Source organism: Apus apus, chromosome 11 (assembly GCF_020740795.1).
Source record: "Apus apus isolate bApuApu2 chromosome 11, bApuApu2.pri.cur, whole genome shotgun sequence".
Classification (NCBI taxonomy): domain Eukaryota; kingdom Metazoa; phylum Chordata; class Aves; order Apodiformes; family Apodidae; genus Apus; species Apus apus.
The window spans coordinates 1170154-1189946 of NC_067292.1; the positions used below are offsets into that span (position 1 = coordinate 1170154).

At 56.2% G+C, this 19793-nt stretch overlaps 1 protein-coding gene across 1 annotated transcript; it reads right to left on the reverse strand.

Annotated features, from left to right (window-relative positions):
• Positions 1 to 1287: 1287 nt before the first annotated feature.
• Positions 1288 to 19176, reverse strand: TCF25 (transcription factor 25). Its single transcript, XM_051629135.1, has 18 exons — positions 18986 to 19176; positions 18114 to 18278; positions 16863 to 16937; positions 14190 to 14314; positions 12854 to 12919; positions 11912 to 11994; positions 11242 to 11372; positions 8700 to 8799; positions 7595 to 7688; positions 6274 to 6366; positions 5567 to 5672; positions 5035 to 5191; positions 3927 to 4014; positions 3226 to 3384; positions 2518 to 2608; positions 2294 to 2373; positions 1733 to 1805; positions 1288 to 1525 (listed from the first exon to the last, which is right to left on the reverse strand). Exons 1-18 carry the CDS (start codon positions 19163 to 19165, stop codon positions 1364 to 1366), a joined length of 2028 nt encoding a protein of 675 aa, XP_051485095.1. The 5' UTR covers positions 19166 to 19176; the 3' UTR covers positions 1288 to 1363.
• Positions 19177 to 19793: the final 617 nt, after the last annotated feature.

Sequence of the window (19793 nt, forward strand, 5' to 3'; positions counted from 1 at the left end):
GCAATGGGTCCAATAGGGATGGTCAAAGGCTGGATGAAAGGCGCTGCCGCACCCCGGCAGAGCCCTGTGCCGGGGGGAGCGCGGGCAGGCTGGGGGGACACGGGACCCATCTGACCATCATGTGCCTTGGCTTGGTGTTGATGCCCGGAGCCGCTTGGCTGCCAAAGACCCATTCACAGCTCCACAAAAAGCCTGATCCCAAAGTCCATCCCACCAGCCGCTTCCGCCGCCTCCCGCGGGGCGCTGGGAGCCTTCCCCACGGCACCGAGCACCCGGCGGCTGCGGCACAGATGGAAAGCTGTCCAGGAACGGGGGTCCCAGGCTGCCACGGGGGTGCCTTGATCTCCCCCCCTCCCCCCCCCAGCACGGCCATACATCAAGCCAAAGCCCCAGCAGCGGGGCAGAGAACTGGGAATCCCTAGGGAAAGGCGGGAGGGAGGAATACAACAGCCATCGGCTGCTGCTCGTGGCTGGGACGTGCCATGAATTTTGAGCTTTATGAACAAGAGGCTTTGAGGTAGAAAACGCCAAGTCTGCAAATCCAAGGCACAACTGGGCTCCTGAGCTGCAGGATGGGGATGTGCTGTCGGGGACGGGGCCGGGGGAGGTTGGGCTGAACCCTGGGGTCTGTGCTTTTGCGCAGACCCCAGAGTTCAGCCCAACCTGCCCTGGACCCATCCCCATGGATCCAGGCTGCTGCAGAAGAGGGAGGAGGGTTTATTCCAGGCAGCGCAGTCTGGCTCAGCATGACACTGCCACCGTTACACAGCAGAAACAGAGAAAAAAAGCAGAGATGAGCTAAGGGGTTTTGAGCACAGCTGACCTCATTCCTGGCTCTCCCTCACTCCACAGAAAGAAACAAGGGATGTGGGGAAACAAAAGTGGGGGGTGGGATATCCTTTCTGTTCCCAGCAGGATCAAACAGCTGAGGCAGGAGGATGAGCCGCTCCTCGGGTGGTGCAGGGAGAGCTGCAGCTTTTCCTCTGCATCCCTAGGGACACGAGCAGGGACACAAGAAGGTCCAGCAGCATCAGGGCTTTGTTGAGGGCAGGTTTGAAGCTGGGGGAGGCACGAAGGGCAAAAAAGCCTCTGGCCATTAACCACAATACCCAGGAGAGGAGCAAATGTGCTTGGAGGCCAGAAGGGGACTAAGCTGTCTCAGGGCTGAGGGACAGCTGCTGAAGATTAGCTCTGCCCTCACCCCCCCCGCTGAGAGATGTGAAAGGTGCCTGTGGTGCCAGCCCCCTGCCCCAAGGGAGCCCATCCCCAAAGCCAGAACAAGCAGCAGGGGTTTGTGAGACTTTATTGGAGTGCGAGACGCATCGGGGGGCGGTTACACAGGGCTGGGGGGACACAAACACTCTCAGTCCCAGTCCCCCTCACCATCAGGATTGTCATCTCGGGGGGGTTCCTGGAACTGGATGTTGGCCAGCATGTCCCGCATGGCTGCCATGAGCCTGTTCACCCCCTGGTTAAGGTCCTGCCCTGCTCCAGCCTCTTCATCCCTGTCGTGCCTGATGTCCCCCTGCAAGAGAGCAGAGCTGGAGCTGCCTGTTCCTCTGCAGCAGGCAGGGAGCGAGACAAAGCTGCTTGCCAAAAGGCATCAGGCTGCTCTGCAACCTGACGTTGCCATGCGGGTGTGCCAAGAGCCCCTCCCTTTGCGGGAACGCTGCGTGGGGAAACTTCAGGGACCGGCAGCAGGAGAGGGCTCTGCTCTGCCCACAGCACCCACCTGCAGGTTAAAGTTTGGCAAGAGCGAGCGGAAGAAGAGGGATAAAGTGCTTTCGTTGGGCGGCTGCTGCGTCCTGCAAGACAGAAGTCACAAGGGGTTAAGGGGGCAGCTCGGTGCTGCAGAGGGAGCCGTGTTACCCAGAGCAACACCCGGCCAGCCCGGGGCAGGGCTCAGGGATTTCCTACCCCAGTAGCCAGTCACTGGCCAGCCCGGCCACAGAGCCCCAGCAGACTGGTCTGAGGGGTTCAGTGCACAAGACATGCAGGGGTTCACTGCAGGGTCCGTGCACACCACGGCCATCTGCACCTCAATCCAAATTTACCCCCCAAACCACCTCAGCGAGGGAATTTTCCAGGGCTTTGCCTTCATGGCTGCAAGCAGCCACCATCTGCGAGGTGACCACCGCGGGGAAGCAGCAGGACCAGTCCTGCCTGTCGGAGCACCACCAGCCCGGTGGCTCTTCCTTCCAGCTGGAGGAGGATGTCAGCTCCCAGCGCCCGCCCTGGGGCACAGGGAACACACCGGTTGTGCTGGCACAGAAATGAGGGGTGGAGAAGGTACCTCTCTGGTCTGGTGTAGGAAACGATGGAGTCCAAGGGAGGTAAAGGGTCAAACCCCATCACAGGCTGCGAGGTCACCTCCTGTGAGGGGGAAAAAAGAATGAAGGGCTGAAGACTGCAGCACTGGCAGCAGCCAATGCCTAGGCAGGGAGGTGGTGGGACAGCTCTTGCTCTGGGGGAGCACACAGAGCCTGACACCAGCTGCAGCCCCCTTGGGCCCCTCACCAGAGGCAGTGCTGCCGTGGCCTCCTTCATGTCCGAGAGGATGACGTGCCGGTAGATGTTCCTGGGTGCGCTCTGGTACCGCATCTTCCTCCTAGATCAGGGAGGGGGACAGAGAGTTGCACCACGCACACCAAGCACTGCCAGCTTTGCACTTCTGCTCTCCTGGTGCACCAGCAGCTCCATCCCTGGTTCTGGGGGACACGCCATGTTGAACAGAGCTGGCCTGCAGTAAAGCCAAAGTCACTTGGCAGCTGCCGGCCTAAGGCGAAGAAGAACAGCGCAGGGACACGGCAGAGATCTCTCTCTCTCTCTCTGCTCTGTTCCTCTGCAGGTCAGCAGAGCAAACTGCCTTTGGCTTAGGACAAGACCTGACACCTCTCCCTCCAGCTTCTCAGAGCTGGAAGGTGTTCAGGTCACCACCCTGCCCTGTGCAAGAGATCCCTGAAGTTTCCAGGGCACATGCCACAGCTGATGCTGAGGGAAACCAGCACAGCACGTGCTCCCCAGCTTGTGCCACCTTGGGAGAAGAGCCTCTGCCTTCCTGGCCCCACAGCACAACCCTCAGCAGCAGCAGCCACCATCAGACAGGCAGCTGTGGGGCTCTGAGCAAGCCCTGGGGCCACTGCAGTCCAGGACAGAGCTTGTCTGCAGAGCCCCCAGCCCGCTCTGTCCCCACGCTCCAGAGCCCCTCTCTGCGGCCACACTCACTTGTACTCGGACTCCTCCACCAGCGGGTCCTGGGCGTCCACCATGCGCAAGACCTCGTGCACGCTGGTCTCCAGCCACGCCATGACAGCTGGGTCCTTCCACAGAGAGTGAGTCCTTCCCACGTAGAGGGATGTCAGCTGGTTCAAGGCAGGGGACTGGCTACAGGAGACACTGGTTACTCAGGGCACCCTACTCCTCCCACCTGCAGGTCTCTGTGCTCTCCTTCGGCGTGAGAACACCAGGAGTGGAGTTGCCGGCTCCCTGCTCTGCTACTTCCATCTACCATCACCAGTTTTTCTGCCTCCATTTATTTTTGGGAGAAGCACAGCCACAAGATGAAAGCAAACACTACCTTGACCTGAGGGGGGGACCACTGGCATGCTAAGGATGGGACCACGTGGCGGGGAAATCCAGACTGGCAGGAGACAGCCGGCCCGGGGAGCACACACACCTCCTTCCCTCAGCCTACATGTATCAACAAGCTTTGCTCTGAACTTCTGACCCATCTCCATTAAGGTGAGGCAGCTCTATTAGCATTAGCTGGTGGCCATGGTGGGAATCCATTAACAAAGCACCTAACAGCCTGCTCAGGAAAACCAAATACTGCTCTCCACAGCTTTGTGACTCCATTAGCTGCCTGAGCAAGCAAAAGCCCCCCACCGGCACAACTGATTCCTCCTGAGAACATCTCCAGGGCTTACCTTATCTGAGCATTCAGCCCAAAAAAGGGATGGAACATGACCCTGGCATCAGGCTGCACACTGCAGTGATCCAACAACGGCATCAGAACTGCAGGAGAAAGATGACAGCTCAGTTACAACAGCCCAGCGAGGACCATGGTGGCATGGCCAGCCACCACGGCCAGGCTGGCAGAGAGACAGCCCCATTGTGGGGGGCCAGCACCCCAGCCGGCCGGGCTACTGAGCCAGGAGCCACAGAAGGCGAGTGTGAGGACACTGCTGTGTTTTGATCTCTGTGAAGATGTGGGAAACAGATCCAAAGTAAATGAAAAAGAACATGACTTTTTTTTAAGCCCCCAGCGAAATAAGGTGCAATTTTCCGCACTTCACGCTGCCGGCCTTTGAACTCAAACAAGGGTTTGTTTCAGTCACCATGACAAGCAGCAAAAAAAGGTGGTTTCAGCCAACACAAACCAAAGCTCTGTTTGAGAGCTGGTTATTCCTGTCCATAAAGGCGCACCCTCCTCCAGGCCCAGAGGAGCTGTGCATCTCCTTCCACGGCCAGCAGCACCCACAGCATGAAAGCCAGAGTGATGGGCACCCACGGCAGGCACGTGGGAAGTGGAGCAGTGCCTTGGAGGGAAAGCCATGAGACTCACTGTCTCTGCTGTGGGCAACTCTGGGGTGAAAGGTTTTCCTGCTGCAAGACTCCAGTTCTCACCCTCTCCCTTCTTGCACACCCGTGACCATGTCTAAGGAAGGGGCACCGGCCGCTCTGGGGAGGGAGAACCCTGGCTGCTCTCTTACCAACACGTGGAGGGCTGATGGCCATGGGGCACTGCCTGGCTCTGCTGTTCCCCCTCCGGCCCTGCCACAGTGCAGGGTGGGCAGGATGAATCCCACCACCCCACCAGAGGTGCCTGGGTATGGCAGGTCCTGCCCACAGCACCCCCACCCCACTCCACAAGGCAGGGCTCCCATCTCCCACAGAACCAGGCCAACGCCATGTGCAACCCACAGGCAAACCGCTGCCTCTGCATTTTCCTGCCTGGAATCCAGCCCTGGCTCTCACAGATGCAGGCAGTGACAAAGCCTGCGGGAACGGACCTACCAGTGGGGACGGACTTACCGCCTGGGAACATGATCAAGGCCAGCTGGATGAGCTGGGAGGCTCTCTCCCGGGCTTGGCTCAGCTCTGGCTCACTTTCTTCCTGCTGGCTCTGGAAGAAATAGGCCAGCGGCACCGAGAAGGCAAAATTGGGCAGCTGGGACAAATTCTGGTGATTCTGCAAGATCAGAAAGATGGATTTACCAGGAAGTGATGCTCTGCAGAACCATCTCGATGTGGCTGGGGTGATGCAGGGTGGGGTTTCTTCCTTGCTGGATTGAGTTACTTTCCAGGTGCTGGCTTGGTGCCCCCACAACTGAGCAAGCAATTCTGAGCTTGCACAATTATTTGCAGGGTACTGGGATGCCACGAACAAACACCCTAACCTTTATGGGTCATTCTGACAATTCTGGGATGGGACATGGCCATGAGACAGCCCTCAAGGGGCTCAGCTGGTTACAAACCCTCATGCTCTCCAGCCCAGCAGCTCCCTTTAGCCCAGCCCAGGCCCCAGGTCCCAGCTCCCCCCCTCTCCCACCTGCTGCCAGCTCACCTCCCACTCCTGGAACATGCGGATCAGGAAGGTGTATTCTCTGGCTCGGAGGGACAGAAAGTCAATCATCAGCAGCATGCACAGGGGGTCGTTCTCTGGATCAAGGCTTCAGAGGGAGGTGGGCACAAGGGGAGGAAACAACATCAGTAGCACAAAACAACAGTAGCTGTCCCCTTGCTTAGTCACCCCAGACTTCCCCACTAGCATCCAGAGAGCTTCTGTGATTTGGCAAGTGTGGATAACAGGAACATTCCTGCACAGCCAGTGATGGTCTGCAACCCTGCAGGGGGGTGACAGCTCCCTGTCACCACCTGGGGAGGAGACCAACAGCCACAAACAGGGCAGGCTGAAGCCACTGTTGTACATCTGCTCCATAGAGATTTAGCTCTAAAAACCAGCCAGGCTCACATCTCAGCAGCCCAGGTCAGGGGCCACACAGGTCCTATCTGTTTAAGCCTCCTCCTCCACAATCACCTCTCTCCAGATCAGCAACACAGGCAAGAGCACGTGCCCACAGCTAACTTGTGACACTGCCTCTGTAAGGAGTGGACACAAGACCTGGATGAGCCTGGGAGCAGCAGTGCATCTTGCTTTGGTTTTGGCTTGCTTTGTCCCACCTGGGTTAGGTTTGGTGCATTGCTCGGAGCCCGCGAGGCCCTGCCCCATCCTGCAGGGAGCAGGACACAGCCCAGGGCAGAAGCACTTACCTCAGGATCAGCTTGCAGAACTCCAGGGCCGTCCGGGGACAGCCTCTCTTCTCCAGGAACATCAGGTGCTTGAAGAGGGCCAGGAAGAAAGCCCTGTGTGGGGAACAGGAGCAGGTATTGGAAGACAGATTTGGAGGGAAGCACCTTGTGCCACTCAAGAAAGGGGACCCATGGGCAGCCCAAGCTCCACACACCCTGAGCACCAGCACTCCCATCCCTGCTCCCCACAGCCTCGCAGCCCTGGTGCTCTTGCTAATGGGCCAATGACTCAGGACAAGATAAACAAGTAACTGCCCAGAGTCTGAGTCCTGCCTCATCCCAGCAACGCAGGGACAGAGACACAGAATGTGCTTGACTCGTACTGGGGGGTGTTCAGTCTGGAGAAGAAAAGGCTCCAGGGAGACTTTAGAGCACCTTCCAGTGCCTGAAGGGGCTCCAGGAAAGCTGGGGAGGGGCTTGGGACAAGGGCAGGGAGGGATGGGATGAGGGGGAATGGATTAAAACTGGAAGAGGGAGATGGAGATGAGATCTTGGGAAGAAATTCTTCACTGTGAGGGTGGTGACACTCTGGCCCAGGTTGCCCAGGGAAGCTGTGGCTGCTCCATCCCTGCAAGTGTTGAAGGGCAGGTTGGATGGGGCTTGGAGCAACCTGGTCTAGTGGGAGGTGCCCCTGCCCATGGCAGAAGGTTGGATCTAGATGAGCTTTAACATCCCTTCACACCCAAACCAGTCTGTGATTCCATGAGACACAGATGACAGCATTCAGGTCATAACCAGCACAAAACCCATCAGCCAGTGGTACAGGAGAACTGAGCAACCTCTAGGTACAGCAGTTTGGGATGGATGACTGGAATTAGGCGATTGGAAAATTCCCAGAATGAAGTCACCTCTCTCCACAGCTGCAGAGCTGTCATTACATAGAGTCGGGCTGGGAGCACACGAGTGACCAAGCTCAGCCCTGAACACACAGGGAGTATTTTTGTGACAAAAGTTTGGGCTCTAAGGGGTACTAGTTGCACAAGAAGGATGTGACAGGGAGGAACAGTTAACGTTCCAGGAAGAAATCCCTCAGGAAAGAGGATGTTCTGCAAAGAAACCTCAGTGCAAGTAACCTGGCAGAGCATGAGATGCCAGTCCTGTTACACCAGCCTTGGGACCCCACAGCTGCCTTGCCAAGGGCACTGCCAGGGTGGCGAGAGCAGAGCCTGCTCCGACAGTAAGGGACATTCAAGGTCCTCCTGACAGCACAGATGACAGAGCAGATGTCACGAATCCAAAGCAGGCTGGGGCACAGCCTGACAGCTCCCAGCATGCTGCCTACCTGTTCTCTGGCCGCCGGTAGTCCAGCCGGCAGGTCCCACTGGTCAGACTGAAGACGGGGTGGAAGGAGCACTCCAGGCTGTACAGCGCCCGCTCTGCAGACAGCAAGGAGGGTGTCAGGGCACACCACCCCTGGGCACACCACCCCTGGGCACCCACAGAACAGCAGTGGATTTGACTCAGAAAACACCAATAATTGAGAGCTCTGGAACCCATGAAATAAGCTTGCTCACACTCCTGCATGGCACAAAGCTACCTCAGAGTCTGTGGAGGCTGCAATACCCAGGCAGGAGCCCTACTCCCACATGTGGGCACTAGATCATGCCCTGGTTGAGAACACTAACCCTCCTGGAGGAGGTGTGGGACTAAGGCTGGTACAGGTGCCTCTGCCACAACTACTTGCACATGGGAAGCTGAAGACCCCACCCTCACCTTGCATCTGGCCATGCCCTGCTCACCAAACAGCACATCCAGAGGGGCTGCCACTCCCCAGGACACCTCCTGCCCTGCACAGCCTGTAGTGCCTCGAGGAGCAGAGCCTGATGTGCTGACCTGCAAGATGCTGGTGGAAGGGAACAGGGCTGGCCCCGAGGGCTGGGCAAGCTCCTGCAGGGTGGGGAGGGGTCCTGGAGTGTCGCCACTGCTGCATCTCATAGCTGCTAAATCAGACCCTCCTGCAAAGGACATCCTTGAAAGTGTTCAAGGACAGGTTGGATGGGGCTTGGAGCAGCCTGGTCTAGTGGTAAGTGTCCCTGCCCAGGCAGGGCGCTGGGACTGGAATTATCTTTAAGGTCCCTTCCAACCCAAACCAGTCTGTGATCCTATGATATCCTCCATGTCCAGACAATCCTTCCATTCATTTTGAGGGTGGATGCTGATGTACTTTGCCCCAGAGAAGGACGTCCAGCTTGATTTAAAAGCCTCCAGCAAAAGCTGATGGCCTGCAGGGTCATGCAAGGCTGACTGCTCCTGGCCCAGAGTCAGACATGGAGCCAAACCAACCCTTCAGGTTTGCTGCTTCTCTGTTGAAACAAACCCTGTGCTGAACCCAAAGCCTTTCATTACTAACTCAGGCCAGGACATCTGCTCCTCACCTCAGCTCTTACCTACGAGATCACGGGCCATCTCCTGGTCCTCCTGCATGCGGCACACGTCGCTGAGCTGCAGCAGGGAGTCCACGTGGTAGGGGTTCATCTGAAGCAGCAGCTACAGAAGAGCAAGAGCCCAGTTACAGGCTGGCACAGATCATGGGTCACTCGTGCCCTCTGCCTATGAGGCAAACTCTGAAAGCACATGGGAGGCCAGTGCCATTACACTAGGCCTGAGAGAAAGGGGCTGTTCAGAGCCCCGGGGCTCTGAAGGTGAAGAAATCCTCTCCCAGCCCCTCAGAGAGCCAGCCTTCAGCCAGCAACACCAGGCTAGAGAAAGGCTCAACCTCTGGGTTAAGGAACCTAAGAACGGGTAGGGAAGAGGTCTACCTTGCCCTGTCTTCAAAAGCAGGTGCCTGGGAAAGAGGGCAGGCAGCCAGGCACACATGGTGACTCCCACCACACTGAAGGCTACCAATCTTTAGGGGTTCAGGGACTCCCATGTATTAACGGTGCCTCGTTCACTTTCTGATCCAGGTGCCTTCCCAGCTCCCCAGCTCTGTCACACAGAAAGCCACTACTTCAGCACACAGCTGCAAACCTTCCTTGAAGCCCACCCTGCCAGCTCCATCCCCATGTCAGGAGGGATGACAGGGAGATCTCTCCCCACCCCACACAGGCTCTGAGCCCTCAGTGGCAGCTTCCCCCAGGCACCTCCTTCCCAGCCAACCCAGCTTTTCCAGCACTAAGGCCATGCCAGGCCTTTGATCATCTTTGCTGTCCTCCTCGGAATCTCTTCCAGCTCCACCACATCCTTTTGAAGGTGAAGGCCCAGAAATGTACACTATATTCAAGATGAAGGCAGCAGGCAGAACTGCATTTCTGTTTTGTTCTCTATCCCTTAACAATTCTGAGCATTTCCTCAGGCTTTGACTTCCTCTGGGTGCTTAGAGGACATTTTCATACACCTATTACAATTCTAGGATCCAGCTCCTGAATGGTAATGGAAGAAAATTTTTTTTCCAGGCTTCTGAACAGAAGTTTAACCACACCTCAGAAAAGGCTGCCCTCACTAATTACACTGTAAATGGGCTACTTTCTCCAAGTACCTAAAACTCCACTTCAAGATGAAGCTACTTCGAATCTCCTCACAGTTTAGTTCTAGGATTATTTCTTTCCCCTCCAGAAATGAAAAATGCAGCTTCAAAAGCTCCAGAAGTTGTCCATCTGCAGGGTGGTACCAGCATGACCACCTACAGTACAAAGCCTTTCTGCTCCAGGCTGTCCCAACACAGGCTTGGTGCCACTTGCCTGATATTTTACCCCTTCCTTGCTTGCTCTTAAGTTCCCTCCTCATCCTTCTATTTGGAAGAGATGGAGCACCCAAGATCATTGTGATGGGGAAAAGTGCTCTTCACACACTGACAGCTCCACCAGCAAGACCCTCTGATCCACTGGCAAGAGGAGAAAAACACTCACTGAGCAAGGACCCCCAAAATACCAGGTTTTGCCTGCTGAACCACAGCAGTGAGGCAGGTCTGGGCTCCAGCAATGCCAAACTGGGGTCATCACAGGAAAACCCATTTGGGGTCTGGAGTCTTTCTGGTATCAGCAAACCCCTGTCTGTTAAATTCTACCCTTAACAGAAAACTGAGCGACTAAAGTTGTAGGAATATCTTCAAACAAACACAGCCAGACCTGCTGAACAGGGACAGAGCAGAAAGACTAACATTTATCACAGCAAACCTGCCCTGCTCTACGTGGGTGAGAGTCTGAGCAGTCCCCAGGACACAGGGTCTCAGGTTGAGGAGCTACCTCCCACTGCTCCACACAAACCTCAAGGTCTGGTCAGCAGGCAGAGAGTGGTGGCCACGAGCAGAGCTGGGGGAAGCAGAAGGAAGTAAACTTAATTTACCAGACAATGGCCTCTTTAAGAAACTTCTCCAGGGCATGTAGCCCAGCTCATGTGGCTGGGGTTGTCAGAGCAAAAATACCTCAGTTATGGTTCAGCAGGGTGCAGAGCAATTTTTCCGCTGCTTATCACTACAAACTATAAATGTTACCATAGTTTAATGAGCTTGGACACACATGAAGAACTTTCAACACAAAGACTGTTCTGCTGAAATTCCAAGAAAGTACACATTTTTCATCCTTGCAAGGGTTTATAAATAGAACAGCTGTTAGTTTAGATCTCATTTAAAGATTGGTTTATACAATATTTTCTCTTTCCCAGCTGAAGACAAGAGAACTTTATCCCTACCCTTCCAGTGAAAGGGTTTGTTCTTTTGGCCTCCTCTTCCCAGCGGTACCTGGCACAATCTTGGGAAGAGCCCCTGAGGCTCAGCCACCAGCCCCTGGACCTCATTTGCACCAAGGTGCCCACTTATCTTAGGAATAAGGTGACAGCAGAGCTTAGCAAGCAACGCTGGCTCGCCCCACACAGAGGAGACACAGGGCTCTACTGCTCGAAATGAGACTGGCAAATTAAAAAGCACTGGGATGCATCAGCCAGGGAAAGGGACTGCTGGAACAGCACAGGCAATGCCACTTCCCAACATACCACAATGTTGTTGGGGTCCATGGACTCTACGGCGTCCAGGAACTTGAACTGCACTTGCTGGTACTCGCGGTGGTGCTCGAAGGCGAAGAACCGCACTCCCCTCCTGGTGTCCACCAGCTGCATGGTGATACCTGCAGGTGCACAGCAGAGGTGGGGACCATGGCCACCAGCCCATGGTACAAGCAGCTCTTCTGCTCCTTCATCACACAGAGCTCATTCCCACCACTGGCTCCAAAGCCAAATGCATTTTCAGAAGCTCCCAGAGAATTTCACTCCATGATTCAAAGTCCAAACCCCACCCAAGGAGCCCAGGCAGCTTGCTCTCCCCATGGATATTTCCCACTATCCAGCAAGCCTGCTGTAAGAAGGGAAGTGAATATCACCTGTTGCCTCCAAAAAGGGGGGAAAAAAACAAAACCAAAACCTGCTCAGCCTCTAAGACACAATAAAACAGAGTCTTCCCTGTTGGGAAAGGAGGTGTTTCCACCAGCTGATGGGCAGTTCCCTTTCTACACCAGCCCGTGCCAAGCCCGGGCCTGGCAGCTGATGAAAGCAGCTCTGCTTTCCACGTGTGGAGGCTCTAGGAAAGCCAGGCTGACAGGAGTGGCTGCCCATGCCAACACGGGACAGGGGGTGTCCCAGCTGCAGGAGGTGGCACCCAAAGCCTCACCTGTTTTGCTGTAGCGTGGCCACGTGTTCTTGGGGGCTGTCAGCCAGGTGCTGCGGACGTGCTGCCGCTGCCGCGGCCTCGGCCTGCGGAAACACACCCCAGCTCAGGGCAGCAGCAGAGCCAGGAGGCCTGAGACCAGCCCAAAAAGGGATGATTCAGGGGATAAAAAAAAAAATAAAAATAGATCCAGCTTCTTCCCCAGCTGCAGCCCTGCCACACGGAGCTCTTGCCCAGAGCTTGAACATGTTTGCCTTCAAGACACAGGATCCCTTCGCTCAGGCTCTGCCGCGCTCCAGCCCTTCCTCTCTGGGCCAGCCAGTGCCTCCAGCATTTCCACTTCAATAGCTTCTCTCCCCTGTTTTTATTCCTGCCAAGATCTCAGCTGCCTCTTCGCTTCAAACAGCTTCCCAGGTCCAATTAAGAGTGCCCCATATCCCTCTGACTCATCTCCCTTCCCAGCAGCACCTTCAAACCTCAACTGGTTTAGCTGAAGCTGTACTCATAAGTGCAACCAGTGCACTGGTTTGAGGCAAGAGGGATCCAGAAATCAAGGCCATTCTAAAAAAGTCACATCTCCTCAGTGAGGGACTGCTGCTTCTTCCTTGAGCACTAGATATTCTTTCACAAACTCTCTCAGAGAAGGCTTCTGCTTCCACCATCACTGCCCTGAGCTTACACCCTTCTAACGTGCACATTTTTCAGGCAGCTCATGAAAGCAGGGATGTCTGGATCACACTGACCACAGGATGCACAGAGACCTCACATCCCAGAAAAACATTCTCCTGTCCCAAAAACTGAGTATGAAATGAGCCAGAACCCCAAGCACCTTGCGGTGCCCTGGCCTCCCTGCTCAGAAGTGGCTGTGGGGGCTTGGAAAGCTGCTCCAAGTGAAGGACAGAGACCTTGGACCTTGAAAGGTTAAATATGAAATCCTGGACTCACCTCTGATCACCAAGAACAGCGCGAGCCCCAAAGTATCTCTTCAACTCATTCTCTGGGTTCAAGTTCCTGATAAGGTTGAAAGAAGAAAGAAAAGCTACCATCAGTTCAGCACAGCCCAAAGCCTCACCACTCCAGCAACACCTCACCTGTCTCTGGCCAAGTCCCTGCAGGGACACACACACATAAATGATGGGACACAACACACCCAGAGTCGACTAAAAGTCACTGGTCAGAACTGGAGGCATCGATAACCTTGTTCAGTCTATGGGCCCTTCCTCCCTGCTCTGCTCGCAGGCAGACTGAGCTGGAGAGTACTGGTGCTGCCCTCTCCAGGGCAGATGGGAGCTGGCTTTGGGATGCTCCCAGGACAGGACCCCACGGGAAAACATGGAATACTTGCTGCAGAGTGGCAGCCTGTGATTTGGGCAAGCACCTTAACCCCTGCGTGGTTTTAAATAAATTAAAATTTATTTTATTTAAATTTTATTTAAATCCCTGGCAAGGATTTAAATACACTTTTTAAATAGAAAGATCTGGTATTGAAGCATGACAACACCCCCGGTCCAGCTAAGGTTTGTCCCAGAGAAGGGGGGTATCAGGGAGGGGTTTCTCTGCCCCACAGGGAGCCGGGCTTGAAGAGAGGGATCGGGAAGACTGAGATCCAGTACTGCCAACCCTCACCCACTTGGAGCTTATCCAGCTCTCAGAGATTTCTGAGTAATGTTTACTTGACCAGAGGTGTCACTGAGGTTTAAAACCACCTCTAGGTAAACAAACCTCTAGGCTGTGCTGAAGTGTCCCCAAACAGGCTGTGCTGGCACCGACTGCCCGCCAGCCGAGACCCGGGTTTGATGTTTCAAAACCTGGACAGGTTAAGTTGTCCCAGCTAAAACTTTAAATTTTTATCTAGAAACAGAAGGAGCTGCAAGTGTCTGCACCAGCCCTGGGCTCTGAACCACGCTGGATCCACCTGCCAGCCCCTTCCCAACAGGTCTGGAGGCTGATTCACCCTTCAGTTCCTGGACAACTTAGGCCACTTTGTTGATGGTGATGTGCAGGAAAGGTTGGACAAGTCTAACCAGCCTCCCTGGTGGAATCAGCTCCCAGAAGGGCTCAGCCTCCTGGGAGCACAGCACATGCTCCCCGTGCCCAGCCCGAACACAGCAGGTCACCTGGCCAGGTGACTTTGATGGCAAAGCTTTACGTACCAGGGCTCTCAGCAGAGATGCTTCCAGAAAGTCAGGGAGTGTTTTAGGCTGGAAGGCACCTCTGGAGGCTAATCTGGTCCAGTTGCCCTGAAGCCCGAGGCCCCAGTGGGGCAGGAAGCAAGCACTACCTGTGCTCTACGTAGAGCAGGGGCCGGCTGTCAGCGATGATCCCGCCCTGGCTCTGCTGGCACAGCCCGTTGGAATCCTCACTCCTCTCCAGCAGGCTGTCGATGTCTCCCAGCTCCTTGTCTTCCTTAAGGAAGGCACAGGCAAAGACAGGCAGTTATTACACACCCCTGCACTGGGGCACCCAGCAGAGCCTCCAGGCCCTGTGGTTTGTCCCCATCCCCATGCAGTGCTGCTGCAACCCCTCTCTGCCTCCTGCCCTGCACTGGTGCTAAGAAGTACTGGTTGTTTAGCTTAAATAAGTAAGTTTCAAATAGAATCCATCACTTGTAATATTGTGTGATTTACTGTGCTGCTTGCTTAGCTTTACTTAGTGTGAGTAGCTAACCCTGCTGAAGCCTGGGGCTGCACCCTGTGAGCTTCCCTCTACAGTTCATTTTCTTAGTCATTTCTCCAGTAGCTGGTACAGTGCCTTTGTCTTCAGTGTGAGAAGAAGGGGGATGACACACTGATGTTTTCAGTTCTTGCTAAGAAATGTTTTTCCTAAGCCTGGAACTTCAAGATTCCCACGCTCTGCTAGCGAGCAGGTGCACCAGGAGCCCAAACCAGAAGATAAGGAGGATGACAATGGCCACTAGAAGCTGCAACTCAACAGGGTAAGAACATTTAAAAGCCTGCCTTGAGGCTGAAAGACCATCCAATATGGGGTTAGAAGACCCCAGACCAAAAATCACCAATGGCACGTGAACAGTGATCAGTCAGCATGTTCTCCCCTAATACCCAGTACCATGTATTCCCTCAGGGATCCCATCCTGTGCCCACCTTCCCTCTCCAGCCACCCCTGGAAGGGTCAGCTGCTTCTCTCCTCTTGCTGAAGGCACCACGATGGTGTGAAGCTGCTCTCCCCACCAGCCCTCGCTGTGCTCCCTGGTTTATTTATTCCACAATCCCCAGAACTTCACGAAATGTTGGGGTGCTGATTTCAATGATCAACAGCTAAATAATCGGCCATTACTGTATGTTCTCCATGGAAACACCAACTGCCATGACCCTTGCCAGAAGGTAGCAAACCCTGGCATGATGTTACTCCAGCTTCAACATGTCACGCTCTCCCCATCTCTACCAACCAGAGGATCCAGCAGAGCACACCCAGCAGCTGTGTAACACTTTTATCCTGATCTTCCACTCTCTTCCCCCACAGTGAGTGACTCATCTCTCACGCAGCCGTTTCACGTCCTCACGATGGACGTGGGTGGAACATGGAATTCCATTCACAACACCCAAACAGCACGGATGGCTCTTCCTGCTAAATATAGCCCCTCCACATGCTGGGGGCAGGAAAAGTTTGTAACGTGCTTTGCATTTCAGTGCCTGAACAAAGGTAGTATTATCTCTTGTGAGCAGATCCAGCTGCCTGGAGCTGGGTGGGAAGTCTCCCTGGAGCCCACAGCTGGCACATGTCATCCTCTTGCTTGTTCTTCTTGGATGGGAGGAGGAAATAGGCTCTTTGACTGGGTTTGCTGCCTCAGAAAGTTGCCCGGAGCTCACCCGGCTGAATTCCTGGGGAGGAGGCTGGCACTGACACCACAGTCACAGCTTGTCCCTTCAGCACTGCAGCTCAGGGCATTTCACGGAGTCTCACAGAATGATGGGGGTTGGAAGGGACCTCTGGAGATCATCTACTCCAACCCCCTGCTAGAAAAGGGTCCCCTAGAGCAGATCACACAGGTACATGTCCAGGAGGATTTGGAATGTCTCCAGGGATGGAGACTCCACAAGCCTGTCCCAGTGCTCTGTTACCCTCACAGTAAAGAAGTACTTTCTTACATTTAGGTTAAACCTCCTGTGCTCCAGTTTGTGCCCATTGCCCCTTATCCTGTCAGTGGACATCACTGAAAAGTACTCCTGACACCCCGTACTCCTGACACCCCCTTTAGATATTTACAGGCATTAATGAGATCCCGCCAAGGATCTCCTCCAGGTGAAGTTCAGCCTCTTAAAACTTAGCAAAAAAAATAGTTCCCACTTGGAACTTGATTTCTGTTGAATTTAAAGATCAATGACTGCCCCCAACCAGCCTCCCAGCCCAGCTCAGGTAGGTATCCACACTTGTCTCTCACAGTGTTCCCCACAAGCACGGATGCTGGGTAAAGCTCTCACTGCAAGCACAGGGACACACAGCTTGGCTAGGGAGGATCCACTGGCCTCTTGCTCCCCCTGCCACTGGGGGTACAGAGCAGGTCCCATGGGAAGAGCACCTGGCAGGGCATTTGCTGCTCAAACCCTTGCAGGCACTACCAGCACTCGGACGTCACAAGGCAGAGAAGGTGCACAGGGGAGAAGGGAGCAGGGCTGGCAGCAGGAGCTCTCTGCAGAGCTTCCCAAGTAGGGCAATAAAAACAGAATTAAAATGCAAAATCCCTCACAGGGTGACCCCTCCCAGGCAGAGCCTCAGAGCAGAGATGGAAGAAGCTGTGAGGATTTCAGCTCTAGGCACCTGCAGCAGAGCCCTGCCAGTCCCAGCTGCTCAGAGAAGTGCAGAAAAGTTGCCATTTCATAATTCTGAATGAGTACAATGCAAAAAAAAGGAGCATTTTTGCCTCAAACACCTTTTCTGCAGCCACTTTGTCAGCCCCAATGCAGAAAAGAGCACAACCATGAACCCTCAGACTTACCATAGTCTCCCCTGCTGCAGATTTCTTGGTTTTCCTTTTCTTTTTTTTCTTCCGTGGCTTGTTACTCAACACAGGCTGCAAAGAGAGGGAAGAGCTGTCGGAGCGTGCCCAGGGACAGCAGGGACGTCAGCTCCAGAGGCAGACAAGCCTTTCCCACAGGGATCCACGTGTCAGGGAGGACCCTGAATGAAACCCATGGTCATCCTTTCAAGTTTATCAGCAAGTGGAAATTGAGACACAAGGAGGAAACAGCAGAAAGCTCCAAAAGTTTACACCTGTGAGGGTTAAAAGGCAACTGACTTTCATATCAACATCTGAGGCTACAAAATTAGGCAAGAAACAGTTTAGATCTGCCAGGTGTGGAAGAAATGGCCCAGCCCTCTTCACTCTCTAGAATAAACTGGATTCCTGCCTTCCTGGTGAGCAGGACAGTCTCATCAGATCTCCACAGAAACCACCAGCTGCCCAAAAGCACCCCGTGCTGCTGCCTGCTGACACGGAGGTGCCAGCCCACGATGCTGCATGGTGCTCCCTGTCCAGACAGGGCCAGCTCTTCCCCAGGGCATTAAAAGCTCATTTCCAGGATCCACGCGGGAAATCCAGTGAGTAACAGCCCCACAGCTCCCAAGTGGATTTCAGAACCAGGGGAAGGCCTAGCCCCCACGTGGTGAGGAGATGCCTGCTGAGGGCACCCGCAATTCCAGCTGGGAAGCTGCAGGTGCATCCCAAGGTGCTTATGCAGCAAATTCACGGGGTCAGGGCCTGCCCAAGCCACCCCTCACACCGGGACCCACCAAGCAGGGCTCACACTGCACACCCAGAGCATTCCCAAGGCCCTGGGCTGGCTGAAGCCACCAGTGCAGCCAGACCATGAGCAGCTGTTGCTCCAAGCTCCTCTGGCACCCAAACCCACAGGCACACCCCGCAAACACTGAGCCCCAACAGGTGAGGGCAGGGAGCTGATCCCCTCCTCTCTGCAGTGGTAAAATCCTCCCCCAGATCCCAAGCACAAACTCAACCCTCAGCACCAAACTGCTTGATCTCCTCCAGATCTGGAGCCCCCAGCCCCTGGGTTTCAGCTACCTGGTCACATCCTAGGCCTCTGACCAAACCCAGGCACAAGGAAGAAGAACCACACTTGTCTGGCACCAAAAAGCTCCTCGGTGTGCACAGATACAGGGAGATAAGAAACCTTCTTTCTGCACCTCACGTGGCAACCACCCTCAGCACCAGACCCCCCATTTCAGTTACCATCTGGTCCGACTCTGCCTCCTCCCCATCCCTCTGCCCGTCGCCTTCCGCCTCTTCCGTCACAGCCCCAGCCTTGTCCCCTCCTGCCGTGTCCTGCTCGTTGATCCTGGCAGCCCCTCGCTCCGCTCTGGGTGGTGGCTCATCCTCAGGCTCCTCAGCAGTGATCTGCCCAAACAGAGGGACAGGCTGCAGAGAGAGCTGCCACCGGGCTGTGCTCTGCCCTCTCCTGCCCCCAGGGGACAGAATTCCCCAGGGATCTGATCTCTCCCACTCCCACCTGCAAAAGGAAGGGAATAACGCCACAGCAGCAGCGCAGGGCTCAGCTGGCCCAGGGGGATGACCCCTCACTTCAAGAGTGTCACCCAATGGGTTCCTGAGCAGCCCTGTACCCACCAAATCGCCAGAGGGGAGCACAGGACCACGACAACACATCCCAATCCAGCCCGCCCAGCCCCTGCCAGGCTTCTCTCTGGCTCCCTCCCAGTTCAGCCCCAGCTGCTGCCCCCTCAAGCCTCCTCTTCACCCTCCCGCTCGCTCCACTTCCTACCCCCCAGGCCCTCCCAGGCACCCACCACCTCAAACCCCTCAATGCCGTCCCAGCCACTGATCCCAAATCGCTGCCTCCCACAACCTGTGGTCACCCTCACCCACCCACTGCCTCCTGGGTCACTGCCACCCCTCGGACACTGCCAGCCAGCCCTCCTGCTCCCCCCACTCACCCCAACCCGCCCCCTCAGTCCCTACCCCCAGAGTCACCCCGGCGGGGTCACTGTCACTCCTCAGCCCCCCACCCTCCCAGAAACTGCCGCCCCAGCGCCCCCTCCCACAGCCGCCCCCGCCCCAGCTGCAGTGCCAGCCCAGCCACCCCTCACCAGCTCGAAGCGGTTGCTGACACCGGCGCGGGCCGGGCCGCGGCGCCCCCTCCCCTCAGCGGCTGGCGGGGGCTCCTCCGGGCCACTCTGGAGGCTGGTGTCCAGGCCCAGCTCGCCCAAGCCCGGCTCCTCCTGGCCCCGCTGCTCCCCCCGCAGCCGCCTCAGGGCCCGCCGCGACATGGAGCCTCCCTCCCGCGGGGGCCGCCGCGCATGCCCGGCAGCGCCGCGCCCCGCTGCGCATGCGCGCCCCGCCCTATGCGCCCGCCGCCGGCACGCCCTGCCCCGCGCCGCGCATGCGCGCTGCGCCCGCCCCGCCGGCGGGGTGTGGGGGGCGTGTGCGGGGGGTGTGTGCGGGGGGCGGGAGCAGCGAGCGCCGCGGGGTCCTTCTGGTTGGAACAGCCCTTCGAGATCGTCGAGTCCAACCGCCACCCTAACACTGCAGCGTCCACCGCTGATCCCTGTCCCCTGGCGCCGCATCTGTCAGTTCAGCCGCCCCCGCGGACAGCCCGGCTCACCCGGCCCCGCTCCCGCCCCCGGGCAGGGCGACCCCAAAGCCCACTCCCACGGGCCCTGTGCGGGGGCTTAGCACGGGTGGGACGGCATGGCGGGAGCCCAGGGGGGCGGCTCTTGGCAATGACAGGGCTGGGACACTGTCCTCGTTCGAGCCAGGATGAAGCCAATTTTCCAGGACAGACACGCAGGGATCAGCGGGGGGGGGGCGTGGGAACGGGGCGGGGGTGGGTTCCCACGGGGCCAGGAGTGGGGCACAGCCACGGGGGGGACCGGGCAGGTGGCTGGGGTGGGGGGT

Coding starts and splice junctions, on each gene's coding strand:
- TCF25 (XM_051629135.1), bottom strand. CDS start 19,165: ATGTCGCGGCGGGCCCTGAGGCGGCTGCGGGGGGAGCAGCGGGGCCAG. Junction 11,373..11,911: donor GCCACGCTACAGCAAAACAG/GTGAGGCTTTGG, acceptor GTGCACCTGCAG/GTATCACCATGCAGCTGGTG. Junction 5,192..5,566: donor GCATGTTCCAGGAGTGGGAG/GTGAGCTGGCAG, acceptor CTGATCTTGCAG/AATCACCAGAATTTGTCCCA.